Raw genomic sequence first — 12297 nt, 5'->3', positions numbered from 1 at the left:
TGGCAGGATGATGACATGAACAGGCTGTTTCCATGGTTTCCCACCATTCGCAGAGGATGCTCCTTAGGAACCAGCTCTGCAGGCGGAAAAACAAAAGGAGATGTTGAAGGGGGGACAACCTGGGGGCCTCCTCCTTGCTGACGTTGGCTGACGTGGTCCGTCTCCAGCCGAGCACCCCTGATGTAGGTATCAGAGGCAGATCAGCGTCAGCATCCTGCTGTGTTGTTCTGCCCATCATCTCCCAGCTGGAAATCCGGGCATCCCACGGCCCGTTTGGGCACAGCAAAGCATCCTTTGGAAGTAAGAAGCTGCAAAGCTGCTGAGCTGGATGCGATGTTTCTCTCTGTCAGGCCTGAAGGGAGCGTTTTCCTGCAGTGTCTGGCATAAAAATGGCAACAAGGAGTGAGACGAAGCATCACTTTAGATGACAAAAGTGAAGCATTTTGACTTTTTCTGGACGATTTGTTGGGGAAAAAAAACAAACATTGTTTGCAGGAAACAATATGAATGAATGGCTTGGCTCCTTAACATGGCCTTTTCTTTGTGTAATAAAGGGAACTGCTTCTTCCCCACTGAATCTCATCTGCAGAGAGGCAGAGAAATGCCTTTAAGGCAGCAATGTCTCACCTGGGTTAAGCATTTGCTCGCACACACAGAACTGGGAGATCCATTGGGAAACACAAGGGGGTGCTGAGTGAGACCCCCCCCCCTGCTTTGGGGCTCTTCCAGCCTGAGCTCCTGCTTGGTGAATAGCTTAGCTCAGACCTTCGTCCTCGTAGCATTTCGGGCTCTCGTTTTCTTGTTAATCCTCATGATTTCCGCCTTGTTTTTGGCTGTGGGTTCTCCCCAGCGGATGCCGCCCGACGCATCCGGGGATGGAGCGATATTTCAGGCCATATTTCAGGGAAGCAGACAAGTCTCCCATTGGCTCCCAGCTGGGAGGTGATGTCATTTCTGACCAATCCAGGGGAGGGCGGTGTATTTTTTTTCTCTGCTCCCCCCCCCCCCACCTCTCCGTTTGCATCCCCATCAGCCCTGGGGCTGGGCACGGAGGATGCGGTGATGGAGACCTCCTCCTATTTTGGAGAATGAGCCTTATAGGTATCCCCAGCACTGGGGGACCCCTCCTTGGGAGGAGCTGCAATGGGCATGAAGACGTGGGAGGGGGTTAGGAGGAAATGGGGCTGAAGAGCCAAAACGGAGTGAGGTGCAAAGGTTGTGCGTGGGAGGGTTTAAACCGATGGGTCCAAAGATGCAATGCTGAAAGTTGAAAGGAGAAGTGCTGATAGGGCAATCCAATGGGGTGATGCTGAGCCTCCCCAGGAGTTTTTAGAAAGAGCTTGGGTTAAAACAGCAGAAATACCTTCACTCCATCCTCACAGTCATAGAAATGTGGTGTCATCAAGACAGGAAAAGGTTTCCAAGTCCTGGTGTTGACCCCTCACCACCGTGCCCTCTAACCGCATCCTTAAGTACAACGTAGAATCATTAAGGTTGAGAAGACACAAAAGATCGAGTCCAATCATCAACCCATTCCTGGGGCCACAGGTAGTTGCTGCCAGAGCACAATTACAGCCATCCCCTGTGAGCTTTTGGGCTGCAAAAAGATGGCACTGGGCTGGGTGGTCACCAACCCCCCCCCCCCTCCATGCTGCTCCTTTGGGGCTGTGAGGGCAGGATGTGACTCCAGGGAAGGGTTTGTGCCATGAGCCCACACCTGCAAGGAACTCAAAGGAGCCTTTGAGCAGATCCCCCCCAGCGGGTGCCATGTGCTCACCCAGTGCCAGTCACAGCAGGGACAGCCTTACTGCCGAGTGGTCCCACAATGGCTGTTTGTCTGCTGCTGGTTGCTGTGTTTGCTTGTTTGTCCTCCCCTTGCTCCTTTATGTGCTCTCCTCCCTCGGTGATTCTTCTCCCACCCTACATTTTGGACCCCACCAAATCCCACTGCTACCTCCACCAGCTCCACCCTATGAGCATCCCACACGTCTCCCCTCTGCCTGTTCTCTTGTTGAGCTCTCTTAGTGATGGAGTTTGGCCATCACATCCTACCCACTCTGGGGGCATCTTATGCCCAAAAGGTTCCTTCACCCATTAGATAAAATGGATGGACAAACCATGGACAAAGGTCCCAAGCTCTGCCATGCTGCAGTGTCACCTGTGCAATGTCACCCCATTTCTAGTTGGGTCACTCTCTTCTTCCCATGCTCGGGCCAAGATGCCACCCTATATTTGTTTTCCAGGGGGAAAAAACCTCTCCACAACTGAAAGCCCATTTGCGTAATGGAGGAGAGCAGTGCCTAAATATACCAACACGGTCCCCTGGAGGTGTCAGGATGTGATCTCCATCAGATGCAGCTGTCAGTGAGAAATAGGCCAGGGTGAAGAGAACACGAGGAAGGAGATTCAGCTTCGGGGGAGGACATGGACCTGAGCTCTGGATCCACTTGCCCCAGGGGATGTCACACCAAAACAGCTTCAGGATCTGGGACTTGGAGTCTCCAAGCACCTGGTTTGGAAGAAGTGGTCCTCAAGTGGCTTTGGGGTCACACCAGGTTTGGGATGCATCCTGGCCCTGGGAGGATGGAGCTGTGGGGTGATGGGGCCACACCACCACCCGAAACCTACAAAGATTGATCCATGCACATGGCACAATTCATCCCCATTTAGGGTCAATGGGAGGAGCACAGGGCTCTCCAACTCCCCCATGCAGAAAGTTGCCATTATCACCCTGTCCATCCCCACTTTGTCCCATTGGGACAGGGAATAACATCTATCCACCCCCCAAAACCCACACTGGGACCCCCCATTGGGTGACAGCAACATCACCAGCACTGCTCACACAGAAAACAATCCCATATGGGGGCATTTTTGCCTTCCATCCTCCCCATCTGACTTCCAGTATTTTTTTTCACCCTTTTTTCCTTCATTTTTTCATTTTCAATTCTTTTTCATTTTTTTTCCCAACCACCCCCCCCACTTCTTTCTTTTTTTCCCCCATACCCAACCCCTGAAAATAGCTGCCAGGCTGTGACATCACCGTGCTGCTCCCGGGTTCGCACAGATCGGGGCCAATCAGAGCGGTAGAACTCTGCTCCAATCCCCGGCCGGGGAGGTGATGTCATAGGGTGATGGACCCCCCCCTTCGGCTGGGGGAGGCTCGGTGCAGACCCCCGCGCCCACGTTAAAGAGCCTGGAGAGCGAAGGGAGGCAGCGCAGGCACCGACAGTGCGGTGAGTGCAGCAGGCGGATGGATGGATGGATGGATGGATGGATGGATGGATGGATGGATGGATGGATGGATGGATGGATGGATGGATGGATGGATGGGGTGGGGGGGGCTGATAAATGGGGGGGGGGGTTGTTTTATTGGGGGGAGAGGGGTCAAATGGATGTATGCAGTTGGATGTGTGTCTGTGGGGTCCGATGGATGTATTGCTTTAGGTAGATGTAGGTGCAGGGGGGGAATCTTATGGATGAGGTGTGTTTTGTGGATGGGGAGGTCAAATGGATGTTTGGAGTGGGATGGAGGTGTGGGTTTGGGTGTGTGTATGGGATTGGATAGATGGATGTGGGGTTGGATGGACACGTTGCTTTGGATGGATACATGGGGTAGGATATATGTACTAGTATTGGATGGATGGGTGGATGGATGGACAGATGGATGGACGGACAAACGGACAGAGTCGGATGGATGGGGTTGGATGGATGGATGGGGTCAGATACATGTATTGGGACTGGATGGATGTATGGAGTTGGATGGATAGGGTCAGACAGATGGATGGGGCTGGATATGTGTATGGAGTCGGGTGGATGGATGTGGTTGAATATATGCATTGGAATTGGATGGATGCATGGAGTTGGATGAATGGATGGAGTCGGATAGATGAGGTCAGATGGATGTATGGGATTGGAAGGATATAATATATGGGGTGAATATGGGGTGAATGGATATATGGGGGTTCGATGTTGGATGTATCAGATGGATGCGTTGCTTTCAATGGATGTACTGGGGGGTTGTTTCTGGAAAGCAATGCCTTGAAAAGTTTGGGGAGGGATCATGGAAGAGGGGGTTTCGATCATTTCCACCCTCATGCCCTCACCCCAGCAGGCTCAGCATCCCCAGTGAGGCAAGCCCCCCTTCAGCCACACAGCAAGAAGCAGACCCCAGTCCTTATAGCCTGGACCACCCCCCACCCCCCTATCCCCCCCCCTTGCTTTTCATTCCAAGGCTCTTCCCATGCTCCCTGCTTCCCAGGTGCAGTCATGCTGGGACGGGGCTCTGCAGCATCCACCCAACCTCACCCCCAACCCCACAGCCCCCAGCTGTGCCCAGCTGTGCCCAGATGGACCCAGAGGGCAGCAGTAACTGAATTAGTGATGATGGCAGGAAGCTGGTGACCTGCGGCAGGGCTCCAGCCACACCCAGCTCCTCAGGGAATGGGGGAATCCTCCCAACGCCCCAATGGCTGCTTGATCCAGCTGGTATCATGTGCAGGGATGGACCCCAGCCTCTTCCCTGGGATCTGATAGGAGATGGCTGAATTTTTATCTGAGAGATAAAATTCGGGTCTGGAAGATGGATTTCTGGAGCCCAATTACAACCATCCACCCAATAAAAGCCCAAGCAAAATGGAGACTTGGGGGGTAAAAATGGGAGGCTTGTAGGCAGCAGCATAGCAAATCCTTTCCATCAGGCTGTCATATCTCCAGGCACAGCCTCGTGGTGAGCACATCAGAGCATCCCCGCCCCACCTCGGCACCATGCTGAGCAGCTCAAAGCCAAGCCCTATGGGAAGGCTATGGGAAAAGCCCTTGGAGGGGTCACACCTGTGTGTAACCCCACATCGGAGCAGCCCTGGCTCCAAGGGTCACCAGAAAGAGGGGAGCATCTGCAGGCAATATGTTCCTGCAGGCTGTCACCACACTGTTCCAGTTTCCACCCCACCCCACCCCCAGCAGCATTGCCACGCAGTAGCCAGGTCGATTAAAAATGTAAAGGAAAGAGAATATTGTGTAGGACGACTCCATTGGGATGGGAAGGGTCAAGACTTCCTGGGATACTACAGGATGAGAAGGATCAGGGCATCTGCAGGGAGGATGTTGAAGGTTATGGAAGAAATCCATAGATACGAGCTCCCATTTTATAGAAGGATGCATAATGTCTTGGGGTATGGCACAGCTCCGGCTCGTGCACCAGCAGATGCTGTGCATAAGGGTTGAACTTCTTTGTGGTGGGCTGTGGGTGGGTGGGTGCATGCTGGTCACGGCGCAGTCACGCATGGGCACACGTGTGGCTGTGCAAATGTTGAGCAGTGTGGAGCAGGGAAGGGCTGTTCATGCTCAAAGCACGGTGCCGGCTGCTGCCATCACATCAGTGTGTGTCCATCACATCACAGCCCCTGTGCTTACTACGCTGTTGTTCACACGTCACATCACACCAGTAGATGCCCATTTCCAACATCATGAGGCCATCACAAACCACTGTGTGTTCATCATTCAAGCATCCCTCACCTCACACCACCCCACCTCCATCATGTCTGACCAGTGTGTTCCTACCCCATCTCACCAGGATGTGCCCATCCCACCTCACCAATGTGTGCCCAGTCCATGTTACCAGTACGTTCCAATCCCACCTCATAAGGAGGTGCCCGTCCCATCTCACCATGATGTACTCATCCCATCTCATCGGTGTGTTCTCATCCCATCTCTCCAAGATGTGCACATCCCATCTTATCAGGATGTGCCAATCCCACCTCTCCAGCATGTACCCCTCCTGTCTAACCATTTTGTACCCACCCCATCGCACCACTATGTGGCCATTTGGTCTCACCAGTACGTGCCCACCTCAGAACCCAGAGTGCACATGTGCCGTGGTATCAGTGTGCAGCTGCCCCAGGGTGGGAGGACAGGGAAGGATGATGTCCCCCAGCCTTGGATTCCTTGCACTGATCCTGCCTCTTTTTATCTCCAGGCCCCAGAACTGTTCTTGCTGCTGATGCCCAAGGATCGCCAAGCCATGACTCTAGCCGGTAAGTCATGGGGCCATGCATGGGAACAGGGGACAAAATGGTTCTGTGTACCCAATCCAGACATCCACTCCATTCTGGAGCATCCCCTGAGCCCCTCAGTGCAGGGCCTCACCCAGAATACCCAGAAATGGTCTCCTGCCCTAATCCCTGCCCTGGGGTGCTGATGGCATCCCAGAAGTGCCAGGCAAGGGGTCACATATGTGGTTAATGCACTAGGACAGATGTTTCCTGTGTCGAGAAAAGAATCCCATCACTGAGTGCCTCAGTTTCCCCATGGCACAATGCATTTACACACCTTGTTTACCCCTCCTACATCAGCCTGCTGGCAAGATCTAGGCAAAGTTCAATGTCAGCCACCATCCCCATCCCAGGCAAATGGCAGGACCCCCACATCCTGACCCCACTCCCACCATCTCTCCCCAGCTTACAAAGAGAAGATGAAGGAGCTGCCTCTCGTCTCCCTCTTCTGTTCCTGTTTCCTCTCAGACCCCATGAACAAACCAGCATACACGTATGAAGGTAGGATCCAATGGGCAGGCTGGGCTCCCTGTCCCAGCTCACAGGATGGAGGGTGGAAATCAGGGGTGCATCTGGGATATGAGTCTTGCTTGAAAACCATGGAGAGATGGGGAGGTGGTGGCATGGAGGGTGCTTATCCAAAGATAAAGAATCATTTGGGGCCAAAAGGATGCAGTCCAATCTCTCTTGCATAGATACAGACATCTTTCACTGGAGCGCATTGTTTAAATCCCCATCCAGTTCAACTCTGAACTCTTCAAGTGATGGCAAACCCACAACTTTTCTGGTACACGTGGATCAGTGCCTCGCTAGCCTCCCTGTTTCCCATCTAAATCTGCCGTATTTCTGTTTAAAGCTATTGCACCCTGTCCTGTCATTACAGGCCAAAAGCCTACATCTTTCTCATAACCCCCTTTGGGCACTGGAAGGCTGCTATCAAGTCTCCCTGGAGCCTTCTTTTCTCAAGGTTGACCAGCCCCAGTTCTCTCAGCCTCTCTTCATAGGAGAGGTGCTCCAGGTCTCTGGCCATTTTTGTGGCCCTCCCCTGTACTGTATCCAACACCAGCAGCCCATTTCATCCACCAGCCTCGCCAAGTTTTTCCCTTCTGGGCTGCTCTCAGTCCATTCATCACCCTTGGTATGGGAGGCAGAGGGTGGGATGCTCCAATGCCAGGAGTCATGCCAAGTCCCTCTTCCAGCAGACACGGTAGACCTCACTTGGTGTGTCATCTCTGACATGGAAGTCATCGAACTCAACAAGCGCACCTCGGGGCAATCTTTTGAGGTCATCCTGAAGCCCCCATCATTTGACGGCATCCCTGAGTTCAATGCCTCACTGCCCCGACGGCGTGACCCATCTCTGGAGGAGATCCAGAAGAAGCTAGAGGCAGCAGAGGAAAGGAGGAAGGTAGGTAGGCATAAGGGGTCTTCCTCATGGGTCTTCCCCTCATGTCATGGGACACTCCCATGGCACAGCCCACTTTGAGGTCATCACTTAGTTTGGAGGGGACATTCTCAGCTGGGATGGGAAGGAACCTACAGTCCCTGTGTTCCACATGGCCATGGTTTTGTCTGCACAGTACCAAGAGGCTGAGCTGCTGAAGCACCTGGCAGAGAAGCGAGAGCATGAGCGGGAGGTCATCCAGAAGGCCATTGAGGAGAACAACAACTTCATCAAAATGGCCAAGGAGAAGCTGGCGCAGAAGATGGAGTCCAACAAAGAGAACCGCGAGGCCCATTTAGCAGCCATGTTGGAGCGCTTGCAGGAGAAGGTGAGGGCTTGGCGAGGATGGAGGGGGGATGCACAGGGACAGGAGGGTGTCACAGAACCAGGTCAGGTTGGATGGGGCTGGGGGCAGCCTGATTTGGTGGTCGGTAGTCCCGCACATGAAAAGGGGTTGGAACAAGATGATCTGGAAGGTGCCCTCCGATCTAAACCATTCTTTGTTTCTGTGACTCCATGCTAGAGAGCAGGGTGGGATACATGGCTCTTGGGGTGACACCAACCCCTGGGGGCACCACCAGTGGGGGGCCTCTTCTGCTACCCCATGTCCCACCCGGGGTGGGGGTCATGCGTGGGGGCATAGTACTAATGTACTGGTGGGAGCTGGAGGGGCTGTGCTGCCACGTCAGAGGTGCTCCCACCCTGCCGGTGTGAGCAGACACCTCCTCTCTCTCCCCAAAGCAGGTCTGCTCCCAACCTCCGCATGGAAGGTCCCTCCCTCACCACCTCCAGCTCCCTCCAAACCATCCCTTCTGCACGGAGCTCACCCAGTGCCCTTCTCCAAGCTCCTCAGCCAGCCTTGAGTCAGAGGCAGAGAGCACGAGATAATGGTGGACAATCCGAGCTCGCCCCGTCTCCTCGGGGTTCCCGCTCCATCTTGTCTGGTGGACATCTACCTCCTAGATAGAGGGCAAGGACAATCGTTCTGTCTGTCCCTGAGTGCCTCCACCATCCTTAAAACACCCCGGGGGAGGAGAGGATGCTGTTGACACACCGGTGTCCCCACGGGGACGAACCTCGTGCCTTCGAAACCCCTGCGAAGCCGCCGGCCCGAAGTAGGGCGATCTAACACGTCCCTCCTTCCCTCCCACCTCCCCACAGGACAAACATGCAGAAGAAGTGAGGAAAAACAAGGAGCTCAAGGAAGAGGCCTCCAGGTAAAGAGGCGATGCTTGGACTGACAGCTCCGGGAGGTGTGGAGGTTGCCGCAGCACCGGGCCGGCCGGCGGAAGGGGACATCCCTCTGCTTTCGTTGTTTGTGAATGTACAGAGTTGACCAGTGAAGCCATCCTAGTCGTTTTGGGGAGGGTGGGGAGGGAGGCGAGCGGACGGGTGGGCCTCAAGGTGGTTGTCTCCATGGGGTCCATCAGCGTCGCCCGCCCAGGAGGTCGGAAGGAGCCAGCCCAGGGCCGGCAAGGTGGGGATGGAGCGGGTGGGAAGGGAAAGGGGGAATGTGCATTGTGTGTGACTTTCGTTTGGTGCTGGGCAGGCAAGAGCCCCTCCAGCCGTGATTCTCCTCTGTCCCACCTTAGTGGGGCAATGGCATCTCTTGGTGACCCTCCTCTCTCCATCCCACCTCATCTTCAAGGCCTGGAGCTGGAGTTTAAAGCCCCCCAGACCTCACAGCATTGTTTGGGGATGGAGGCAAGGAGAGCCCTCACTGGAGGGAGTCCAAAGCCTTTACTTGGCTGCAGGATGATCCTTTCCAAGGGTGAAATTGGAAAGCCCCGTGACTTCCCAAAAAGCTGCTGGATTTTGTAAGAGATCTCCCAAGGCTCATCTTCTCGGGCACTCTTGGATGAAGTCCCCTTTTCTGCTTTAGGGCAGCAGGAAAGCTGCCATCTTTCAGAGGCAGCAGCTCAAATGGGTGTTTGAGTAGGGAAGGTTGGAGCAGAAGAGGGAAACTGGGCAAGGTTGTGGAAACAGTGATGGAACAAAGAAAAACAAGAGGGAAAGAGGACCAGCAATGGCACAGGCTGCCCAGAGAAGCCATGGGTGCCTCATCCCTGGAAGCACTCAAGGCCAGGTTGGAAGGAGCCCAGGGCAGCCTGATATGGTGGGTGGCAGCACTGCCCATGGCAGAAGGTTGGAATTGGACGATCTTTAAGGTCCCCTCCAACCTAAGCCATGCTAAGATTCTATGACCCCACACTGGAGAGCAGGGATGGGATACACCCAATGCAGCCTAACCCTGGCACCTCTAACCCCGCTCCAAACCAAGGTCTCAATCTCCTCTATGGCCAGATAAGGTTTTCCTAGCACTGATTCAGATCCAGGGGGGAGCCATGTCTTTTCTCTTGCCATGAGATTCTTGCCCAGACCCTGGGGCCGGGGTGGAGCCAGCCTTGAGCCTGGAGGGGCTGCCAAAAGTGGGAGTGTGGGAGAAGGCAGCGTGTGAAGGAGATGGAGGGAGCTGTTCTAACTGTGGCACGAGCTGTCCTTTTTTTGTATACAACAAATTGTAAATAAACTGCCTTGGCATTTCTTTTGTTTTCTCATGACCTGTGCAGTGTGTGGTGTGTGTGTATATTGTGTTCTTTTGGGTGGGGGCAAAATCTAGAACCAGTTTACCCATGGAGCCAAGCATTCCTTCCTTCAGAGCCAAGGATGTCCTGGCCCTGGGAAGCCTTGCAAGATGGGTGCCCAGCCAAGGAGTAGGTGGTCCCATGGCTGTGGGATTCAGTGTCATCATTAATGTAGATCCCAGGAGGGAATCCAGACCTTCTTGTGGATGCTCTCTACCCATCACACTCATCCTCTGTGGGAGAGGAGCTGGGGGCAAAAGAAGAGCCTGTTAAATCCGAAAAGGGAAGAAAAGCCATGGGCAAAAGGAATGGGCAAGATGCACAACTCTTGTACAGATGACATCAGCAGGAGTCTTGAGGCTGATCACCAGCAGATTTGTAGGAGCTGTGCAAACCCACAGCAAATTACACTCTGCTTTGTTCAGTGCATCTTATTTTAATAAAAAAAATTAAAAGAAAAATAATAAATAGAAAAGAAGAGGATATATTGCTCCAACCAAGGACTCTATGTCATAGACCACAACAGTATGTGCCAAGAGGGGCCTGAAGGGATGGAAAAATCATGGCACAATGGAAAGAGGAACCCATCCTGGGCTGAGGATGGAGAAGGCAGGGAGACTCTGAGGGGGCTCCCACCATGGAGACTTAGAAAGATCCCAGAAGCTTTGGGGAGGGAAGTGGAGACATGAGGAGCAGAGTCCATGCTTTCAGCTCTGTATCATGCAACAGCTACTCTTAACAGCTTCCCTGTTCTTCCTCTTCCCCAACACTTTCTTCCCACTCAGGGTGTTTGCCAGTCCAGCCTCAGGCTATGCACACCAAAGAGCTCTTGTTGACTTTGTTGGGTTTCTTCCACCCCCAGTTCAGACACCTTTCCCAGCTATGGAGACCTGTGGAACATGGGCTGGTGATCTCCATCTCCAGTGAATGCACTGGGTTCCAATTATCACATGGATGGAAGTGCTTTCATTGACCCAAGACATCATAAGGGAACTGTTCCAGACTTTCTTCTGACTTGGGCAACAAAACCATGCCAGATCATGTAGCTAAATAGCAAATCATGTAGCAAGATACACACAAAGTTCAATAGCGGACATAGCAACAAGCAGCCACGCATGCATGTGGGTCCACAGGGCTGCCCAGTGAGGGCAGCAAGGAACCAGCAGATTGTCTGACACTCAATAAGGCTCTGTCAATACAATTTCCTTCCCCATCTCACTCTAGACAGTACTATAATAGGGTCAAGTCAAATTAAAGGGGCAATGTTGGAGTAATTTATTAGTTTCTTAGTAGAATATCAATTAATCAGTGGACATCATAGCCTGCAGCAAAAGACAGGACCCTAAAGGGATGGTGCCAAGCAAGACACTCATGTCATGAAGCAATAAAACTCTCCACCCATCACTGGTAGTGCTCCGGTGCTCCCTGCACATGATGGCACAACAGTGGCATAGAACATTCCATTGCAACTCCCAAACACCATTAGTCTTGGAAACAACTGCCATAGAAGGCTACCAAGGCAAACCACTAAGAGGGCACAACAAATCACGTTGTTTTATTGCCATGGAGATACTCATTTTTAGAATGCTTGGAAGGTGGCTACAAAAATTAAGAGAACAGTGACAATCCTCATCCAGAGTAAGGCAGTTAAAGAAGACTTAAAATCATACCTAACCATTCCTGCAGACCACTTCTGAGGCAGACAGAAAGTTTGTCAGAAGTCCTTTGCCAGCAAAAGGGTGGAAAGGTGAAAACAGAATGGAAAAGGGAAAACGGTCAACAATTTGATTCTTAAATCCTTTTACTTGGAGAGTAACTGTTGCAGCTAAACGATCCTGCTGCAGAAGCAAAGACCATTGCAAACCATCCTCCTATTTTTCCCACAAATCCATCTCTGGGTTACACACGTTGGTTTCCCCACATCCCCAGGGCTGTCTTAGCATCTTGAACCCACCCTACGACATCCATGTTGTGATAGTGGTGGATCTTCAGTACTAAATACACACACGGCTACCTGAACACAGAAACAGCCATGCCCAGAGCGATGCTCATCTTATACAGAGAAAGAACTGGTCAATCACATCCCATGTGGAAAATGTCCACAAGATTCCTGGCCTGAAATTACTGCTGGATTCGCATCCAGGGTACTCAGTATCTCCATTCAATGCAAGTTCCCATCACCCAGCCAAAACCAGTGTCCAGATTTGGGCTCAGGCCT

General features: G+C 52.7%; 1 protein-coding gene across 6 annotated transcripts; it reads left to right on the top strand.

Annotated features, from left to right (window-relative positions):
- The first annotated feature begins 3109 nt into the window (after positions 1-3109).
- Positions 3110-10055, top strand: STMN4 (stathmin 4). Of its 6 annotated transcripts, none has more exons than XM_072332466.1 (6): positions 3110-3233; positions 5975-6032; positions 6456-6551; positions 7253-7458; positions 7631-7822; positions 8239-10055. In XM_072332466.1, the coding sequence occupies exons 2-6, from the start codon at positions 5999-6001 to the stop codon at positions 8380-8382; spliced, it is 672 nt and encodes a 223-aa protein (XP_072188567.1). In that variant the 5' UTR covers positions 3110-3233; positions 5975-5998; the 3' UTR covers positions 8383-10055. The 6 variants fall into 6 exon arrangements, with proteins under 6 accessions (XP_072188567.1, XP_072188566.1, XP_072188565.1 ...); XM_072332465.1 differs by having other exon boundaries at positions 8236-10055; XM_072332464.1 differs by having other exon boundaries at positions 7250-7458.
- The last annotated feature ends 2242 nt before the right edge of the window (positions 10056-12297 follow it).

Source organism: Excalfactoria chinensis, chromosome 3, assembly GCF_039878825.1.
Source record: "Excalfactoria chinensis isolate bCotChi1 chromosome 3, bCotChi1.hap2, whole genome shotgun sequence".
Taxonomy (NCBI): Eukaryota; Metazoa; Chordata; class Aves; order Galliformes; family Phasianidae; genus Excalfactoria; species Excalfactoria chinensis.
This window is presented reverse-complemented; position numbering and strand designations above follow the sequence as displayed.